At 36.7% G+C, this 20633-nt stretch overlaps 2 protein-coding genes across 4 annotated transcripts in view; both read right to left on the bottom strand.

Annotated features, from left to right (window-relative positions):
* setd1a (SET domain containing 1A, histone lysine methyltransferase) overlaps positions 1-9646 on the bottom strand; it is a 31658-nt gene extending 22012 nt beyond the window's left edge. Inside the window, exons 1-7 of one of the 3 annotated variants that reach the window (XM_044100206.1) lie at positions 9578-9646; positions 7474-7618; positions 7292-7390; positions 5871-6141; positions 4706-4836; positions 2424-2677; positions 206-1811 (exon numbers count right to left, since the gene is read on the bottom strand). In XM_044100206.1, the coding sequence (XP_043956141.1) occupies positions 206-1811; positions 2424-2677; positions 4706-4836; positions 5871-6141; positions 7292-7390; positions 7474-7611 (2499 nt within the window). In that variant the 5' untranslated portion in view covers positions 7612-7618; positions 9578-9646. Of the gene's footprint in view, positions 1-205; positions 1812-2423; positions 2678-4705; positions 4837-5870; positions 6142-7291; positions 7391-7473; positions 7619-9300; positions 9556-9577 lie in introns of those variants that run through there. The other 2 variants (XM_044100205.1, XM_044100207.1) reach the window with 2 other exon arrangements.
* Positions 9647-10888: 1242 nt separating this feature from the next.
* Positions 10889-20345, bottom strand: ccdc47 (coiled-coil domain containing 47). Its single transcript, XM_044100204.1, has 13 exons — positions 20215-20345; positions 18459-18754; positions 18293-18385; positions 17953-18127; positions 15813-15934; positions 15679-15744; positions 15489-15590; positions 15291-15401; positions 14081-14166; positions 13937-13995; positions 13067-13176; positions 11568-11735; positions 10889-11462 (listed from the first exon to the last, which is right to left on the bottom strand). Exons 2-13 carry the CDS (start codon positions 18744-18746, stop codon positions 11382-11384), a joined length of 1461 nt encoding a protein of 486 aa, XP_043956139.1. The 5' UTR covers positions 18747-18754; positions 20215-20345; the 3' UTR covers positions 10889-11381.
* Positions 20346-20633: the final 288 nt, after the last annotated feature.

Here is a 20633-nt window from a genome sequence, read left to right as displayed (position 1 = left end):
TTATTTTATTAAACTATTACGTTGTATTAGATGTGCAGATATAAATATAACTTAACTTTTCTTTCTACAATTTTAAAAAAAAATCTCCCTCTTGTGGCCCTCAGTTGCTTTCAACTTGCCAGTTTGGCTCAGGAGGTAAAACGTTTGGACACCTCTGGTGTAAGTGATGATGATGATGATGATGATGTTTAGCTTGGTAACGTACCTGGCTCTGCCCGTTAAACGGCGGCGGTGTGCGCGCTCCGGTCCGGACCACCGGATCAGCAGAACCAGCCTGAGGATCGTCTTGCTGCAGAGCTTCAGTAGCATCGATGCTAACGGGGGGCGGCGGTTCCTCCAGAGGTACGATGTGGGGGGAATAATTTTCGGAGGGTTGTGTCCCCGCAGCGAGGACAGTCGGACTCTTCTTCCCTTCTCCTTTTCCCCGTTTTCTCCCTCTGTGTCCTTCTCTGTCTCTCTCCCCCTTCTTCCTGTGATCCTTCTCCCCGTTGTCCCCCCTGTGCTCCTGCTCCTTCGCGGCGTCACTTCTTCGCTCCGCTCCCTCTCTAACTCTGCTCCTCTGCTTCTCTTCTTTCCTGTCCTCCTCGTCTTCCTCGTCAGAAGCGAGGAAGGAAAACTTGGCCTTTTGTTCCTTCAGGAGCATCTCGATTCGAGAGTCCAGGCTGCTGCTGTGGTAGACAAACGGCAAACTCTCGTTTGTGGAGTCGGGCTCTGGAGAGGAGTCGCGATGAGGAGGTGGAGGGGAGCTGGAGGAAGAGGAAAGGTGGTGAGGAAGGGAGGCCGAGGAGGGAGAGTTGGAGGAAGACTTGGCGGTAGTAGGTTGGGAAGGGGAGGAAGGTGGTGGCGTTTTGGGCGGGGCGGGTGGCGTGGTGGGACGGCGTTTGGGTTTGGTCCACTGGTCTTCGCGGGCCGGACTGTCCTGGTTAAAGTCCAGCGTTCCCAGCGTCTCGGCGACGGCTGCTACAATAACGGAGGCCGGTGGGAGCGGCGGCGGCGGAGGAGGCGGCAGAGCTCCGTGATGGTCCTTATCAGAACCAGCTTTCTCTGCCAGGGTTGAACCCGCCGAACGGGAGGAACCATCCTGCGGCGGGGTCGGGGCGGGATCTTTGGAGGAGGCGTACGCCGAGAAAGACGACGGCGGCGGCGACAAGCTGTTGGACGACGATCGGTAGGAGTTGGAGTTGTATCTGGGGTCGGAGCTGTTGGCGTAGTCGGCGTCTCGGTCGCGGTCCCGGTCGTGGCTGCTTCTTCTGCGACTGCCGTGGTGGTTGTGAGAGTGGTGGTGGTTGCGGTGCCGCTGGTGGCCGTGCTCGCCAGAGCGGGAGCCCACGCTGTCTCGCCGGTAACCCCGGTCGTCCCGGCGGTCCGAATGGTGGTGGGAGTGGTGGGAATGGTATTTCGAGGAGGAGTTTGAGTCTTGCTGGTGATGGTAGGACGACCTTCTAGAACCGACCCCCGCGGCCGCATACCTCCCCGCCGATTCGCTCCGCTCCCTGTCCGGCAGCGGAGGCTGGTCGTACTGGTTGCAAATCGGCGGCGGAGGCATTGAGGAGTGATGCGCCATGTGTGAACCGGGTCCTCCGAGGTTGGGGTAGGGCGCGTAGCCCGGCGGCTCATTGGGACGGTACGATGTGGTCGGGGGGTAAGAAGGGCGACCTCGGTGGTACAGTGATGGATCCTGTTCATCGGGGTAACGAGACACTTTAAAACCTCCAACAGAAGACGAGACTGCAGACGATGAAGATGAAGATGGCAACATGTCCTGGGGAGGATAGCCGCTGCTCAAAGAGCCTGCGTTGTAGTTCGGATGCCTGAAACAGAGATTTTACTGGATTAATTACAACCAGAAGAGCTCTTTCTTACTAAATCTGAACAATTAGGGCTGAAACGATTAATCGATTAATCAAATAATCGTCAACTAATTTAGTAGTTCATTTATCATTAACTGGAGTAAACAGACTCAAAAAAGTCAATTTGTTGAAGAAACAACATAATCAAAGTCATAATTAAGCAAAAAAAACGCCCAAAAGATTCGCGACGCATCAATTATTGAAATAATCAACTAATTTAGCAATTGGTTAATCATTAACTGGAGTATACATACTCTAAAAAAAGGCAAACACTCAGATCTAATTAGGCCAAAAATATACATACATTTTGCATTTAAGATAATAAAAAAAAAACATATTTCTCTGTCAATATGTTATAAGATGCATCCTTTGCTACAAATGAAGGATTTCTATGTTTTTACATTTTAGGCAACACAATGTCTATTTTCTTATCTAAAAAGAAATTCCATTTGTTAATGTATTTCTACCATTTTATAATAAAACACTTCTTTAAAAATCAGATTAATCGTCAGAATAATCTATGGAATACCTGATTACTAAACTAATCGCTTGCTGCAGCTCGATGAACACTACCTGCTGCCGGAGTAGCCCGAGTCTTGTGAGAAAGGGGTCCCAGATCTGGAGCTGTAAGGTGTTCCTCCGCCCCCCTGAGACGAAGCAGAGGAGCTCGGCGTGTACGGACCGGGCAACGACGAAGGCGGCGTGTCGACACGCTGATCGCCAAACCCGGTATCGGCAGAACACGGCGTCATGCTTCCCGAGGTCAGGGCTTGGACTCCTGCGGCCAAAACCGCAAGCTCAGTGGAATACCTCCGCCGGATTTCTGACTGCAAAGACGAAAAACAACAATGTTCAGAGTTAACTAATAACTAGTTACATTTACTCAATTACATTTATTTGAGTAACTTTAAAAAATAAAAGAATATTTTAGGAGTATCTCTGCTCTTGTGAGAGAAAATTTCTGTATTTTCTACCCACTGAATGAAAAACAAACAAGTTTTAACCGAATTTCACCAGACACAGACACACACCTGCAGTTTTTGTTAAAGTTTTGTTTTATTTTTTTTTATTGAGAGAAACTGATTTGGAAAAAATATATTTTTCCTAATTTTGTTATTTCTTTTATTACTTGTATGAATTATTGCCATTTTGGTCCTTAAAATACCAACATTTCCAGTTAATGTCCTATTTTATGATGCAATTTATAAATATTAAATGGTTGATAATTTGACTTTTTACCAAATACTTGTCTACTCTTACTTGAGTAATTTCTTGGATGGCTACTTTTTACTTCTACTTGAGAAAAAAATATTTTGCAGCAGCTACTTTTACTTGAGTACAATTTTATGCTACTCTGCCCATTTATGCCTATATTTTAAATTTTACATCTTAAGGAAGTAAATTGTTGCCACATAATTTCAGGAAAAAGCTTTAAAGTCTAGTTCTTCATTTATTCAGGGAAAATACTTTCCTAATAATTCTGGTCACTATTAGGATCCTGGAAACTCGTCAAATTCAGACAGACGTTCAAAATAATATCGGTTGCTGCAATATAATTTCAGTGGTAACATTTTTTACCACTGTTTTTGTGAATGTTTTATACAGAAATCAAGGTAAATACAAATGTATTTAATTGGAATATCACAATATTAATTATGAGATTAAATCAATAAAGTAGTCTCATACAAATTGTTAAATATAGTTTCTGCTGTCTATGTGGTGAGATTCAATTTTTCTAGAGCTACAAAATATATAAAACCCCAATCATCATCTTAATAAAACAACTGCTTGGATGTAATATTTTTTTCCTTCAGAATTATTGTTTCACATTTAGGCCGGAAATGTTCAGCTGAAATGCAATAAAACTGATTGAAATAATTATTAGTAGCTAAAAATAGTGAGGAAAACTGGCCTTTATTAAGCTCAGCTGATGCTTCATAAAGAATCAGTTCTAAAGTTCAAAACTGTCACAATTTTTGCAACCATTTATAAGCAATTTTGCTAACATTTATAAATTAAAAAAAAGCAGGTCGCATCGAAATATTAAATGTTTTGGAGTAATTATGGCTAAAATAAAAACAGACCAGCAAGTTTGTTGACACTGAGTGAAACACTTCTTTGTAATATCTTAGATTTATTATTTCAAAAATAATATTTAAATGTATTCAATTCAAACCTGAAAATGTGTTTGTTGGACTCATTGTACACATCGACGCTAGAGCTGGACAATTTATGAATCTCAACCAATTCTAATATTATTTATAACATATTTGTTGCAGGGATTATTTGTACTAATAACATTTTTGTAAATATGCTACAGTTAGCCAAAAGGATATTTTCCACCTGACGATAAAAGTCAAAGTTACACAAACAAAATAATAATTCAAAGGCACTGAATAACTCCTCCTTTTCATGCTAATTTACCATAAACAAGCTCCTTTCAATCACTATTTCTGATGGCAAAGACAATCATTTTTTATACATTTCACAGCTAACAACCTTAATAAACACAGCTGGATATGAACATTATGATTCAGGTTTGATTTTTGTTTTTGGACAACATAAAAAGGAAACAAAAATAGGCCGACACTGATGCTTATTATTTATAAAGCATGGTCAGATGTGACGTTATAATGGTATATTCTTTTAAAAATACATATAATAATTTAGATTTGTCGCAATATTTTTACTGACATTCAAAACAGATGTTAGTTTAGACTATTTTTGTTCTCGAAACAACATAATGACTAGTAATTTCTATCTGCAGTAACACCGTGACTGCTTTGATTCAACATGAGAATAAATATCGAACTCCTGACTCACTAACTGATCATCTACTGACTGAGAAGTCGTACCGTATCCGTCTGCGGCTGCGCTGGCGTCTGAGACTGAACGCTATCTGTCAAAGCTTTCCCTCCGAGTGGCACCGTCTGAGGAGTGTAGGACCCGTTTACTATCAGGTCGTAGTACTTCTGTCGCTGTTGACCTGCAGAAAAACAAACAGAAAAACAAACGCTTTGCTAAATATATGATCCATGTTTTTGATTATTTCCCACGAAACCGGACCAGAAGTAAGTTACTGGAAATGCGCCATCTTGATAGGCAACTGTCAACAGCGCAGTAGAAACATTATTAAGACTTAAATTTGTTTTTTCATATTATTTTCTGCTCTTCAGGAGAAATAGATCAGTCTTCATGATCAGCACATCTCTTACAAGCTGTCCATAACCAAAATAAATAAAATTAGTAAAAAATTAACTAAATGAAACCTGGAGATGTGTGTATTATTAATTTAGTGCAGTGCGCCACAGAAAAGGGAAAAATAATGCAGAAACACCAGTGAAGAACAATTCAAAACCACTTTCTTTCTTTCTCTCTGTGTCAGCTACACCCAGACTCGTTGCCATAGCAACCGACAACCACGCCACTACATGCTTCAGGGTTTAACACCACAAAACATTAAAACCTTTTACACAAAGAACAGAAGATTCAGTCCGTTACAGTTTTATATTTCAGGCTTGATGTTTATTTTGCGATTTTTAATAAGTGATTGCTGTGGTTGATTAGCTACTGCTGCTATTAGCTAAGCTAATACTTTGGTGGTTCATGAGCTAATTTAAACACCTGCTACACTGATGATCTGTCAGAGAGTTGTTGTTTAGATTGCTTTTTGAATTTTTTAACTGAACTGAAACACACCGAATTCCACAGCCCATCTACATGTTACGCTTGTCGAAGTCAAGCTAGCACAGCTACTTCCCTTTCCCTCGCTATTTCTTTATTAAAACCTTTTCCTGACCTTATAGTCTAGTTGTCATAGTGTTGACAATTAGTAGTAAAGCGCTGTGTCCCTTTTACTTTTATATATCAGGCCTACGTTAAAGATTTAAAGTTGTGTTATATTGACACTTTAACAGCTAAAACCAATGCTAGTCATCGTCAGCGACCAACATTTTGCCCTCAAGCTTGGAGACGGAGGAGGGTCCACATCTCTACAATAGCAGCCACAATAAACTTTACCTTTTATATCTAGCTGAGCATGAATGATGTTTCCCATGACAGAGGTGTTGTGCAAATGCTTGACCGTGTCCTTCGCTCCTCTCGTGTTGGTGAACAACACCCTGGCCAGACCCAAGTGCTTCCTGGTCTTGGGATGAAACAGGATTTCCATCTCCTCCACTTCACCAAACTTGGAGCACATTTCTGCCAGGAAAGGCTCCTTGATGTTGTCATTGAGCCTGGCAAAGGTCACCTCTTTGAGGGGTATGGGACCCACGTAGAACTCATCGAGCTGTGGCAAAAAAAAAAAAAAAAAGAAAGAGTAAGAACAAACAAACAAACAAAAACAGCTCTGCTATTCCAGGAAAGTGGAGTGACTGATCTGTGGAAATCATAAACGCGGAACAGCTGAGGTGCAGGAAGACGTCTGGTTAAAAAAGATAATGTGCAAATAATGAGTGAAAACAATTTTGGCCAAATGACCTTCGAGGGTGACAGATTTCACACAACCGCTGCGTTTTATAACTGGTCATTTACATCTAGCATAATAAAGTCATCCTGAGTTAAATAATTACAACATGACATTCATACAATAGCATTGACAGTAAAATAATAAAACATGTTCTTAAAAGGAAGTTAGGTACCAATAAGCCTCTCATGATGAACTGTCAAAGAAATGATTGCGATAAATGTTCGTATTGTCATTTAAAGGTAATTTGCCTTATTAATGATCACTGAAAATACAAAAACTTTGATTTCTAAAGAATACTTAACATTTAAATATTTGAAAAAATAAAAACCCAGCAATTAAAATGGATTTTAGAGTTTCAGTAACCAAATTGTATATAAAAAAGATAATTATTCAGTTTAAACCAGGAAAACAGGCAAAAGTGGCAGGTACAACAAACTATGTACTTTGTGCTGGATGTTAAATGTTTGCAGCTTTAAAACAAAATTAAAGCTGAGCCTCTCTTTTCCAAATAAAATTCATTGCACTGCCTTTAATTTACCATGCTATAAAAACATTTATTGCTTATTGTGACAGACTTAGGAACCACATCTTATTATTTCTGAAAGGCTTAAGAAGTTTCCAATGCTGCAGTAAATATGTTCATAACACAATCATTTAACTTGTCTTGAATTTGGAAACTTCTCTGAGCTAAAAGAGAAGTTATGTTCTCGCTTTTATATAATTGGCCAACATCCTTTCACTGCTGTTGCTAAGCAACAACCATAATTATTCATCTATGCATTTAGTTCCCCATTAACTGAATGTCTCAATTCTTCCTTGTAATTTTTCCTCACCTTTTAAAACAAGATATCATATATCAGAGTAAAATTAAATTAAACTGTTCCAGCTCAGAACTACAGTAATTATATTTCGGTTTTTCAGATGAATGTCTAACGGGTCGATAAAACAAAGTCTGAGAAGTGGAGCCCACCTTGAACTTTGGCACTGGTAGGGATATTTCTGTATACCTTGACCATAATCTCCGGGGTCTAGGGTCCCGGAGTTCTCCCACAGGGGGAAACCCGGAGTCCTAAACAAAAATTACACAGCAAATAAGGACTAAACCTTAGAACTGATCTGCATTTTAAAGTGAATAACTCCAGTTAGACTTACTGGAACACTGAAATGCACCCCGTCATATCTGTAAACCTTCTGCGTAACCCGCCGAATGGCCGGGTCCTGGACAAGTTTGTAGCTTTTCCACTGCAAGCTGACTGCTTTCTGTGTTTCGGTCCCACTGTCTGGATCCATCCTATAACTGAGGACAAAAAGAAAAACATTCATTTAAAAGAGGATCTGCTGGAAAAAACTAACAAGCAAAAAAACAAACAAAAAAAACATCTAAGTGAGTAGGAATTTAGCAAGCAAATGATTTTTTAAGTCATAGTTTCAAGAATTTTTCAATTTCCTCTCCATTTTCGTAAACACATTTCTATAAAACTTATAGTGGATATTAACAAGGAGGTCAATGTTTTTCATAAGTATGCTCCAAACACAAAATTTATACTTTTTCTGACTTAAGTTTTCTAATTTCTCTGTTAGTTTTCAGCCAGTTTTTTTTTTTAAATCAGGAACTAAATAAGGTTTGATAAAAAAGTTACAAAGGGCATTTCTAAAATGCTTAAGCTTAAAAAATTATCAAGTTATAAAACCTAAACTGTACATAAGACTTTCCTCTATTTCCTGATGTGTTTATAGTTCAGAATCCAGGATCTATCACCAGAGTTACATCTTTTTATGAAACCTCTACTTATAAGACTGGTAAAAACATATTACAGACATATTAAACTAAAGTTTTGATACAGACATTTGCAAAAATATCACATTACAGAAACTGTGTTCACCTTGTAAATACAGTGTGTGAAGGAAAACCTTATATGGACTAAAATAACTTACTCCTAAATGTTACAAACTGTTGAATTGGACAGAAAATACAGCCTGGAAATACAAATACGTCTCCATTTTCTATTTTTTCTACATTTATTCAGACTTTGAACCAATTAAAATCAAATTCTGTAGTTTGAGGCTTTTTTTCTCACAGGGTTTAAGTGCATGAGGGCAGCATGGGGTTAATTGTTCCTATTTAGAGCAAAAAAAGAAAACATTGTATGTTTAAACGCCAGCCAAAGCTGCAACAGATTAGTTACATATTAATTTAAACTGTTAATGTTTTTTTTTTTTTTAGAAATTGGAGTAAGGAATGTCGTCCTAGAAAATACGAAAATCAATTTGTGGTTTTAAATTTTTCAAGTCGGTCCAAGAAACCTAAATGCACAATAACAACCTTAACAAATTAGATACGAATTGAACCAAGGCCGATGTGAAAAGATGCAGTAATTACAGGTAAATAAATCTTGCCTGCAAAGGAACGATAAGCTGCGTCACAGCATTTAGCCAGAGTTCAACTTCACTGACTTCTGGATCGCACTAGTATATTCTGAGATCACATTTAAAGTACATAAAATGTTTAGCATTATCATCAGCTTGTTGTCGGCTTCGGTTAAGCTGCTGTCAAAACAATGATCAGCGCTACGTCACTGATCAGATAGTTTAGCTAGCAGCTTGATGTTAGCAGAGGCTAAAGTGGATCCACAAAATGCAAATAATTGTTTCAGCAAGCTTCAAAACAGAATTAATGTTCAGCGCATCTGTCCGCGTTTCAGAAGCGTTCCTTAAAAACCGAACCTGCACGTTGCCGATCAGTCTGACAACGTAAACCAAAGTAAAAATGAGTTGTCTTCTCGCTTTAGCTAGGGCAAACTGATGCTACTGATGGCTAATGCTAACTTAGCAACATCAAGTTAACAGTTTAAATTTTGAACTTGAAGACCTCCACATACACGTATTAGTTTTTATAAGTTGCAATCGTGATATGCATATCTTATCGAAACTTCTTAAGACTGGCTTGCCCACGATTTAACCAAAATTCAGCCCCCCCACCTCTTGGAGACCCGCTCATCCGAAAGTAGCAATTCGCCGCCGCTACAGTGTAGGCAGCTGCAGCCAGGCCCGCGAGACCAAGAAGAAAAACACTGGGTCACAAACAGATATATTACACCTACGACCCGGTGTTAAAGCACATCTAACGAACTAAAACAATACCGCTACCATTCCGGAAATTAGTCGACAGACCAACGACCATCTACGAGCGCCAAAGCCATTGTTTTCTATTTCAAAATCCAGATATTGTTGAGAGAGCGGCCATCGCGTTACCAACCTGAACGCCTCGCCTGCTCCCCATCAATGCATGGTAATGCAGTCTTCAGTTGCTCAACCGCACTTTCCTCTACACAGACACAAAACAAACAACAAATAAACAGAATATTGAAACTTAAAACATCACTTTGAATTAAATAAAATAACAAAGATTTTTTTAAAGATAACTTACTTTATAATCAGTTAAATATTTGTAATGTAAAATTATACTTGAATCTGCTTGTATCATTTCCAGTTTGAATGGTGACAAATTTGCCCCCTACTGACGAAGTGGTGAAACAACTCAATAAGTATGAGTGAAGTAAAATATATCAAAATGTTTTTCTTTCTCGACTTTTAAAACAAATAACAATGGATTGTTATAAAAGTTGTTTTATTGCAGTATTAATTATGCCACATAAACAACAAATTTTGCAACACTAATTAGAGTTAGAATAGAATTGTCCCATAGTAGGGAAATTAAGGCATAACAAAATTAAGAGTTTATAGTTAGTAAGGGCAAAATTTACAATTTAAGAGAAATGTTAATTCATTAAAAAAATAAGTATTGATAATGACACTTTTTATTGGACAACAAAAAATTAATGACACCCAACCATAAAGACATAAAATGCATGATTACAAATTAAAAATAACCCCACATTAGCTAGGATTTATTGCCCCAGTTTGAAATATTATGTTTAAAAGAAGAATTTGTATTAAAATATTTTTTTGTATCAGATTCTGCTCTACAATTTTATATTAAAAGTAATTCAGTTATTTACAACAAAGCTAAAAAATTTATATTTTAAGTGAATTTTGGTAATTATCTTTTAATAAACAATGACAAATTTCATGGATCCGTTTAAGTATATAATTAAGTAATCATTTACCTCAATAGCATAATTCCATTTAGAAACATTGATAACTTTACTTTGAATACATTTATCCAGCTACATATAAAAAAAGCTTTAGAATTCGCTACACAACAGTTCATGTAGAATAAATACAACAGAGCTATTTTTATAATTCATTATTTGCTTTGTTGTGAATCAGTTTATAGTATCTTAAATAAGGAAATTTACTTAACACCCATATTCAGAAATGTAAGAAAAGTAATAAAAAAAATCTACAATCTACATGCCAATTGCTTGTTTAGCATAAACTTCAGCTTTTTTGTGGCAAAAATTCCAGATGGATTTGATGTAAAATAATAATAATAATAATAATAATAATAATAATAATAATAATAAAAAAAAACACCTGATATAAATGTACTCATTTTGATATTTTTTATAAAGGAAACAATTGCAATATGACAAAAGGGATTTTCTTTAAAGATTTCAGTGCATTTATTGTTTGCTCAGATAACAATTAGAAACAGCCTGACAGAAACTTATTTCAAATATATTAAACATTTCCTGGACATTATCGTTTAAAGGTTACAATAATGCTAATATATTACCAATGAAATAACAGCAATGCTTTCAGTCCTTTAAAAATGTGGCTCAATACGGCCTAGTAGTGTCCTGCTCACCAGCAACATGTTTAAAAACAATCATTAGGCTTTTTTCAGACAAACATTTGAGAACTGTTTAAAACAAACAAACTTGATGCCGACTAGAGACTCATTTCACGGATTTTGCTCCGTTTTTTGTGTTTTAATCTCGTCAAATGGAGCAACAAGTGAAACAAACACCAAAACCTGACAATTAAAGAGTTTGATGGAAGATTTCTGGCTGAAATTGTGGAAGTTGAATGGCAGTAGCAGGAAGAAAAGCTGAGCAAAGCACTGATTCTCCATGTGCTTGAATGCTTTTTCTCTTTCACATGGCTTTCACTTTGATCTGCTTCATCTTCATCTGCTTCTTCTCAATCTTCTTCTGCTCGCGCCGCTGCGCTGCTTCCTGCATAAAGAAGCGGGAGGAGACGAAAGAATATATAAAGTCCAAAACTGAAACAAACATTTGTGTGGTTTTTTTTTAAAGTAGAAGTTGCGGCAGGTTTCAGACCTCCAGACGGCGTTGCCTCTCAGGATCCTCTTCGTTCATGATCCTCTCCTTCTCGGCTCTTTTCTTCTCCTCTCTGCGGGTCTGGGCTGCTTCCTGGCGCTGAGCGTGCGTCTGTTTCAGGAAGTTCTCCTCAACGCGAGCCCGATTTCTGTCCGCTTTCTGCTTTCCCTAAACACACAAGGAGGATTTTAAAACAACGTACCTCCTAAAATATATAATTAAAGAATAATTTTGGCTGTGGCTTTATCATTTTTAGAATGTTTTGTGTTTGTAAATGCGAATTATTATGTTTCCTGGAACAGATTAAGATAGGCCTATGGTCTATACAAACAAATTAATGACTTTTTGCAAAAATATATATATATATTAGATAATGAAAATTTATTCTGGTCAGTTGAGAATGAGCTTCTTTTAGGGCCTCTGTCACTTTAAATCCAAATAATCTGCTGCTGGCCGCACCCCCCAGCTCAATATTTACATGTGCACATAAAAATGGCTGGAAAAAGATGCGCAATTATACAACCATACAACTTTGAAAAGCAGACGTGGAGGCTCCTGCACAACCAACAAGCATTTAGCAAGTGGTCTCTGGATGGTAGGTCAACAACAAAGAATTGTTTTTTTCCAGCAGCCATTGTGCAGAGCATAAAGTGGTAAAACCAGCTGACCAAATGTCCTGGAGCTCTGCTTGGGTTGCTAGGTGACAAGCAAAACTCCACTGGGGTTGCTAAGTAACGAGGAGTGTCTGCTGATTTGTGACGTTACATTTGTAAGTTTTTTGAAAAAGCTCATTTGCCAGTCAACAAAAAACAACTTTTTGCCAAAAAAATTTTTTTTTTTTTTTAACACTCGGGTCGCTTTTATTAACAGTAGAAATCAGCAAGATGTGCAAAATGTGAATTTAGCATAATATGTCCCCATTACAGTTTAATGAAGAAACAAATATACGTAATACATTTACAAAGCTTAAAATTTGTGGGGTTTTTCTTTTAATCCCTTAAACCTTGAGACACTTCGGTTCATCAGGCTGAAAACAAATATAATTTCCAGATTGATGGAAAACGTGTTAATTTTGCAATAAAAACTTTCCGTTTATTTTTTTCCTCTAAAAGAGAACGAGACAAAAAACTTTAAACCCGCACAGGATGTCAAACTCTGATGAAAAAAACTGACAATTTTGGCAATTCATAAAAATTAGGAAAATATTGGGGGAAGATGAAATACAAACCGATCAGATTTTGATTGCATGAAATGGCAGGAGGAGTCGGAAAAAAGTTTTACAATCTAATTTTATAGTTCTGACTTTCAAAATCCGGTCAATATGGAAACCCAAAGGTGCTTAAAATAAACAATAATTAGTGCCAATATTTTGTAAAATATTTTAATTCAGCTCCATTTTCGGAGCATCAATAAGAGAAAAGACCTTTTAAAAGCTGGAATAATTGTGTTTTCTTTTATGAATACTTTAGTACTAATAGTTACTAGAGCGTTTCCCTCACCTCTCTGTTCAGTCGGAGCTTCTTGACCTTATCGATGCTGTAGATCACCATGTTCATGAGCGGAAGCAGAGAGTCCATGTCTTTGGGAGACGTGCTGCCGTAGCCAGGCACTGCAGAGCGAAATATCCAGAAAAACTCAGGATAACTTTAAGCGTGTAGGACGACTGGCACACAGATCGATTTTAGCGATTCATTGAATTTTTGGAATTTGGAAAATCTGGATTTTTTTCATCCACTAATGCTCTCACTGGGTTTCCATAGTTACAAGTGATGTCAGAACGCCCAAGTCAGCCAACCTGTTTGACAAGCTTCATTTGTTTTACAGCTTCTATTTATGTTGAATTTGAGGTCAGATAAAATGTAACGGTCAGGCTAAGATTTTTTTTTTTTTTTTTTTTACAAGAATAAAGTCAGAACAATAAGGTTAAAAAAATGCTAGAGTAAAGTCATAATATTACCAGAACAAAGTTGTAAAATTAGAAGAATTAACTAGTAATTTGATAGACTCCAACATGAAAACAAAAAAAAAAAAAATATTTTAAAACATTTTTTTTATTAAAACAATATTTCTTCACAAACTTGAGACGTGCTTCTGGTAAAATTGCATCTTTATTCTGCTAATATTGTGACTATATCCTTGTAATTAAGCTAAGTTTTCATAGCCTGGCCCTAAAACTCACAAAAGGGATGATTAAAATAAAAGACACTTTTTGAAAATATTTTCTGTCATTTGTGTTTTTTAAAAGAGAAAACAAGAAAAAATGGGTACAAATTGGAGATCAAGTCTGGTATGAAATATTAAACTCATAATCAAATCAAGTCAAATAAAATGTAGTGTTTAAGTGACAACACAGTGGAAAAATTCCTCACCATTAAATGTAAACAGTAGAGTCTTCTTGGTCTCAGGCAGCTTTAATGGCTGACCCTCCCTGAAAACCAACAAACAAAAACATTCAGCACCACGACATCAAAAAGAGGTTCTGTTCCTGAAACAAACGATAATTAAATACTCACTCTTGCATAATTTTTGGACCAGAAAACTGATCCGAGAAATGGATCGACTCGATCTTGTCAGCATGGTTGGTGATGTAGTGAACCATCTGAAACGGGACGAGCCCAAAAGCAGAACTTGAGTTTAAACTTTAGGGAGGCAAGTTATCGATTAATGAGTCAATCGAAAGTTGAATGATCCAATCAACTGACTAATAATTAATTGATAAGCGGATATTTTCTTAAAAACTGGAGTTTTCTCTTGTATCCAGATGGTCAAGCATATTTACATAACATAAAGGGTAACATTTTTCATAATAAGCTGAAGTATAAAAAAAATAAATAAAGTTTTAAGATTATTTTGTGTCTTAACAGAAAATAAACAAGTTTCTAACATAATTAGATATTTTTATAAAATATAACACAACAGGAGCATCTTGGCTTGTTGAATAGAAAAATAAAAGATGAAGCAAATAATTCTCCAGATGTTCATATTTTAGTTCTGTCTGTTGTTTTTCTTATAGGAATGTTAAATATTCGCTTCAGGAAATGCATTAACTCATGACAGACATCAAAATCAACCTTTTTATTGGCATTATGTTTCCCCCTCCATCATTTACAATGTTTCTGTTTTCCTGTCATCACATCAGTAAATTTTTGAATGAGAACTTGAAGCTGATTCAAGAGCGAGATTAAGGTGAAACTTAAGCAATTTGTAAGAGTTTATATTTTAAAACAGAACAGAACAAAGTGCATGTTACATCCAACAGCAGATTCTGTTTGATACACTGGTGTATTAGGGCCACTCTAGATAGAAAAAAAAAGAAAAGAAAAATGGAGTAAATTTCTGCCACAAAGCTCAAACATTTTGGGATCAATGTTAATGTTTTTAGTAGAAAAACTAGGAAATTCTCTGAGCGCCAAAAGTTGTAACAACAGCCCAAAAGTTGTAACAACAGCCCAAAAGTTGTAACAACAGCCCTAATAAGCTGCTGTAGTTGGGACCATTCCTCTTTCCCGTTCTGGCATGCCTCTGCCATATTTATTTCTGTATCAACTTGACTCTTCTTAAGGATCACCAGAGGCGCCCCCTGCTGGACAGAGGCTAAACTATAAAACTAAAAGAAATTCTAAGCAGATATTAGTTAATCGAGAGGAACTAATCTTAGTCTATTAATCTACAATTAATCCTAAATTGATTGTTTCCATCCCTAGTATTAATTAGAAGAATCACCTTGTTATCCATCACACCATCCGTTACTTCCCCCATCTCACTGAGAATTGCCATGGAGTCTGGAAGCCCATATTTTGCCCCCGACTTCGGCTTGTCGCTGCAGAACTCGCTCTATTAAAACAAATGAAAAAAAAAATTGTCACTTTACACAACAAAAATGAGTCAACAGAAAAAAAAAGTAATCACAAAATTATTCACCAAGTCCTGCATCTCCTTCTGCAGCCGAGCCATGGCTCTCTTAGAGCCCACAGCAAAGACGAAAGTGTCCATGTCTTCGTCGTTAAGCGTCACTTTGACTTGCTGCAGAGAAAAACCCGGACAGCAAAGCTAAAGCTCTGCTCAGAGGAAGCGAAAACGTTTCTACATCTGCTGCTGCAGAAAAGCTTACCACTTGGTCAGAGGCGGGCCTCATCATCCTGGTCACCGTGTTCAGGAGGTCCTGCCTCTTCAGGAACTAAAACAACCAGCAGCAGGTTCAGAAAACACAGACAGTGGAGGATTTAAATGGCTGTAAGCAAATACCTTGAGTTGAATCAGCATTCCTTCACAGCACACACGGCCAGAGCACCACAGATTATAGATGTGTTCGTTTTCCTGATTCAGCTTCCCAGTGCTCACAGGTTCTTTACTGGTGCCGTCATCGCCTAGAGTACAGATCAACGCCAAGAAAACACTAAATCTATCGAATGGGGGACACATTTTATGTGACTGACCAACAGAAAAACAGCACATAACTGTGAAGTGGAAGAAAAATTACATTTTCCAATTTGGCAACAGATTCTATTGGATTCATTTTATCAAATTGAATTTGACCTAGACTTTGACTGGGCCATTCTATCGCATGAATATGATTTGGTCTAAATGATCACACTGAAGTTAGGTGGCTAATTTGTTATCCAGGAGAAAAGGGAACGCACTTTCCACATGTTTGCTGTGTTCCCTGTATGAATCATAGCAAAACAAATTTATCCTAACTTTGTTTAAAAAAAGATTTCTTGCCACTCTTCAATTAAGAAAAGGTTTGTAAAACATGCCAAGGCAAACTATTGTGAACTGAGGATTTCTTCCAAATGAAGTTAAATAAATATTTTAAAAATGAGCATCAACAGATTTTTGAGCTGAAACAATTAATTGGATTATTTCTGATTAATCAATTACTGAAATAATGGTAAACTAATTTGGCAATTGATCTCTAACTCATTAGAGGACTCAAATAATAAGCTTATAAACTGGAATTTGGACCTATCATCAAATATCAGTGAACAGGATTGGGAAAAGGCTTGCATTAAAATTCACACAATGTCCATAAACAGTCGTCTTAGAATTCTACAATTTAAATGGCTAATGCGTATCTATGTTACACCTGTGCATTTAAATAAATACAATAATAACATCCCAGATCTTTGTGTAAAATGTAATTCTAAAGGGACTCTAATACACTGCATGTGGGAATGCAGACAAATCAAAGCATTTTGGACAGAGGTGAAAGATATAATTGAAAAAATTATCTTAAAGCAAGTTCCACTGGATCCTAAATTGTTCCTGCTAGCTTTATTCCCTGGGGAACATAACTTTAGTAAACCAGAACGCACTTTCATAGATATAAGCTCATTGGCCGCAAAAAAATTTATTCCTTTGACTTGGAAAAATATGAATAGACCTAGTGTCACACAGTGGTTAAAACAGTTGTCGTCTAATTTGCCGCTAGAAAGAATAACATATATTAGGAAATCCAAAGGGTATCTTTTTGAGAGGATTTGGGGGCCTTTCATTAATTTTATTAAGGACTTAGACTTGACAGAGGGTTTGTTTGAGTTCTGATTTGCCAGAACCTGTGGTGTGCCATGTTGTATAGATGTGTATAATTATATCTGACCAATTTGTAACCTGTGCGAATACCCCAGTTTTTGAGAAGCTGTGTTCTTTGTTTTGTTTTTTACTATTATTATTATTTTTTTTATTATTATTATTTTTTTGTTGTTGTTGCATTTTATTTCTCTGGGTTGAGTAAAATAATTACTGTCATGTAATGACTACAAAGAGAACCTGTTCAAATAACTACATGCTTGTATTTCCAAAGTGTAAAAACTCAATAAAAATATGTTGGTAAAAAAAAAATTTGGCAATTGATTAATCGTTAATTTGAGTGAACAGACAAAAAAAAATACTATTTGCTAAAAGAACAACATATCTGGAGCAATAATTAAATCAAATTTTACAAATTTACAAAATAAGTGTCACAAAACACCATTATGAAATGAATAAATAATAATTAAAAATTAAAACAAATCTTGAAATAAATAAAAAAATAAACAAAGCAAAAATTTATTTTTTAAATATTTACTTTATTTAATCTAATATTTATTAGTTTTTTAAAACAATATTTGTGAGAACGTACCAATTTTTCATTCAATTGTCAAAATAATCAATAGATTAATAGATACCTAAAATAATTGTTAGTTGCGGTCCTTGTAAATTTGGAAAACTCATGTATAATTTTCCTTGCACATCAGAGCTATGCAGTCCTTTCTGTTATATAAAATTAATAAAACAAAACAATAAATGGACTATTTTAATGGGGAGGAATACTTTTGCAACACATTGTGCACCAATAGATCCTGCAGGAAGTTTAATAATTCAAAGAAAAGACAGACAGACTCACCCACAAGTGCAAAGTTGCTCTCCAGAAGTTCTCTGTGGGAGTTAAACCAGGCCTGGGCGAGCCGGCTGTTCTTGTTCTTGCCTATGATGTAGTTCATGATGTAGCACAGTAAACCCGTCACCATCAGGATCTCCATGTAGTAACTCTCCCAGCTGTTCTGCAGGTGTGCAGGAACCTGCAGAGACATAACATGCAGACGGATAAATCACACTGCAGATCAACATCTGACCGTCAGAAATGTATCTAAATCACATCCCAGGATTATTTAAACTAAAATGTAAGCTCTTGGTATCATAAATTACAGCTGAATTAACTCCCAGAAGCTTTAAACTTGTTTTACCGTGTGGATTATGAGCGGGTCCTTCATGGAGTGGCCCGTCTTCTCCATCCCCTCAAACTCGTCCTTGTCATATTTGCTGTACATATCTTCGTCCTTGGAAGAAATTACATTCAATTATAGTATCAGTGATAAAAATGCCCTTTAAATAAATGGTAAGGTAATGTACTTGTGTGTCGGAGTCCTCGAAACCATCCTGACCATCCTCCAGCTCCACGGTGGCTTCATCTTCGTCGTCTTCAGTCTGTGAGGAAGGTGATGAGACGCGTGGCGGCGGGGCCGTCTCCGCCTCCGCTGTTAAATCATCATTCATGTCCTCAAACTCTGCGAAGTCATTGTCATCAAAGTCTGCCAGGTCCTCGCCGTCGTCAAAGTCGTCGTTGTAACGTCCTCTGGCGGCAGGAAGGGCCAGGAGGAGCAACAGTGTGGGAACCAGGAGGAAAAATGCACTTCGCATGCTGCAGTCTGAATTAAATATGGGTAAAAACACCAAATAAAGTTTCACAAAACGTTGCAGAAAATTACAAACCCATTCCAAAACAAAAGCTTTTTATCCATCAGAGAACAGAAAAACTACTACTTTGGCTTTGAAAACAAAACAAGGTGCATCATTTACAAAAGAATCATCCAAGTCAGTGTGAGAAATCCTGCACTGCTTAAATGTGAAGTGGAAAAAGTTACAAAAGCTGCCTGCTGCTGGTGAAATGTACCAATCATTACAACATCATGTTCTAGGGTTTATTTTCCTCAAACGTAACTGTTTTATTTCAAAAATATTAAGACACAGCGAATTTAAATTAAACCCAAATGAAAAAGGAAGTAATGTATGAGAGAAAAAGAAACATTCAGAGATCAGATATAAGAAAATCTGAATAAAGTTGTAGAAAAAAAAGATTTTCTCACAATCTAAAAGATTTGAAGAAATTGTGTGAGGTAGAGTGAATAAATATTACTCTGTCAACTCCAATCAAATAATAATGAATGCTACAATTAAATAAGTTTTATCTTATGAATGTGTAGAACTATGAAACCAGATTATAGTGGCTGTTCACGTTTTCTAAAGAATCAAAACCAAACATGGAGAAGCAGGAGTGAGTTTTATGCTCCACTAATCTGAAAAACTTCCAGAGTGGCAAAAATGCCTAACACTTATTTCCTTTAAAATGAAGGCTAAAACCTAATTTGCTTAGATTTGCCTTTGATGAACAACAACTAAAACATCATTAATTTAATTTATATCTTTTATTGTTTTCCTTTATCAAACCGATCTAATGTAATGCTATTCTGTTATTAAATGCTATCATAATGTAGATAATTGCTTTGTTGCTGACATAAACTGAATAAATACTTTCTCGATTAATTGACGAACGTCTACATAACAAACCCCAAGTGGAAAACATCCCTGACAACTGAAGCTAAGTAGACAATAACGAAGAAAAACTGCTGGTATGTTTTGTCACCACACTGATTTTTTTTATAAATTAAACTTTTAAATTAACGCGAATAAAAAAAGTACATATTTAACCGTTTAAGAGGCGACTTATTCGGACAAACTTCCAGTTGGTGTAACAGTTTGTGGCTACACCTGAACAAGTGCTGTTGCATTTAGCGTGTTTACAAGCTTGATTACAAGCTAAATCTATTAGCTGTCAAACTTTTTGAAATTGTACCGGAGTTCTAGTTAGAAATTTGCAACTGGCTAATGACGTGGATTAAAACCCCTAAGACGCAGTCAACCAATCCCATCCCCCAACTCACACTCACTAATTCTCACTCGCTGTTAGCACGTTTACCATTAGCATGCTAACAGGGGCTAACTAACTCTCAAACAACCGAAGACCTGAGAGGAAATCTGTCCATTTTCTCCTTAACACGGCAGGGAAAAACGACCCTGTTAAGGCTAAATGTGTGAACAAGTATCTTACCTGGTTTCTAGCAGTGTCAATAAAGGTAAAGCTGGTTATGAATAAGAAATCGGAACTGTCCTTGACGTGATGTTAAACCTAAAGCGGGGTACTTCCTGTCCTCGCAGGAAAAGCCCTTTCAAAATAAAACATTTCTAACCCCTTATGGACTAGTGATGCTAACATACGGGTGTCCAAAACTGCAAACGTTATTTCCAATTTTGAGTTTGAATTTTTTAAAATGATGTTAAGCAATTAAGAAATGGAAATGTTAGTATTTATCAGTAACACTCTAAAACTTAGAGTTGTAAAAATGTAAATTTTTTGTGCATGTTTGACTTGGAGGATTACGTTACATTACAAAATATTTTGTAATAATGAATATATAGTTATTATTATCCTAATATTTTTTCGTGAAACAAAACACTTTTAGGAAAATG

Source organism: Gambusia affinis, linkage group LG19 (genome assembly GCF_019740435.1).
Source record: "Gambusia affinis linkage group LG19, SWU_Gaff_1.0, whole genome shotgun sequence".
Lineage (NCBI taxonomy): Eukaryota > Metazoa > Chordata > Actinopteri > Cyprinodontiformes > Poeciliidae > Gambusia > Gambusia affinis.
The sequence above is the reverse complement of the archived record's forward strand: the minus strand, read 5'-3'. Positions and strand labels throughout refer to the sequence as shown.

Coding starts and splice junctions, on each gene's coding strand:
- ccdc47 (XM_044100204.1), bottom strand. CDS start 18,746: ATGCGAAGTGCATTTTTCCTCCTGGTTCCCACACTGTTGCTCCTCCTG. Junction 15,745..15,812: donor GAATGCTGATTCAACTCAAG/GTATTTGCTTAC, acceptor TGGTTGTTTTAG/TTCCTGAAGAGGCAGGACCT. Junction 15,402..15,488: donor AGAAGGAGATGCAGGACTTG/GTGAATAATTTT, acceptor TTGTTTTAATAG/AGCGAGTTCTGCAGCGACAA.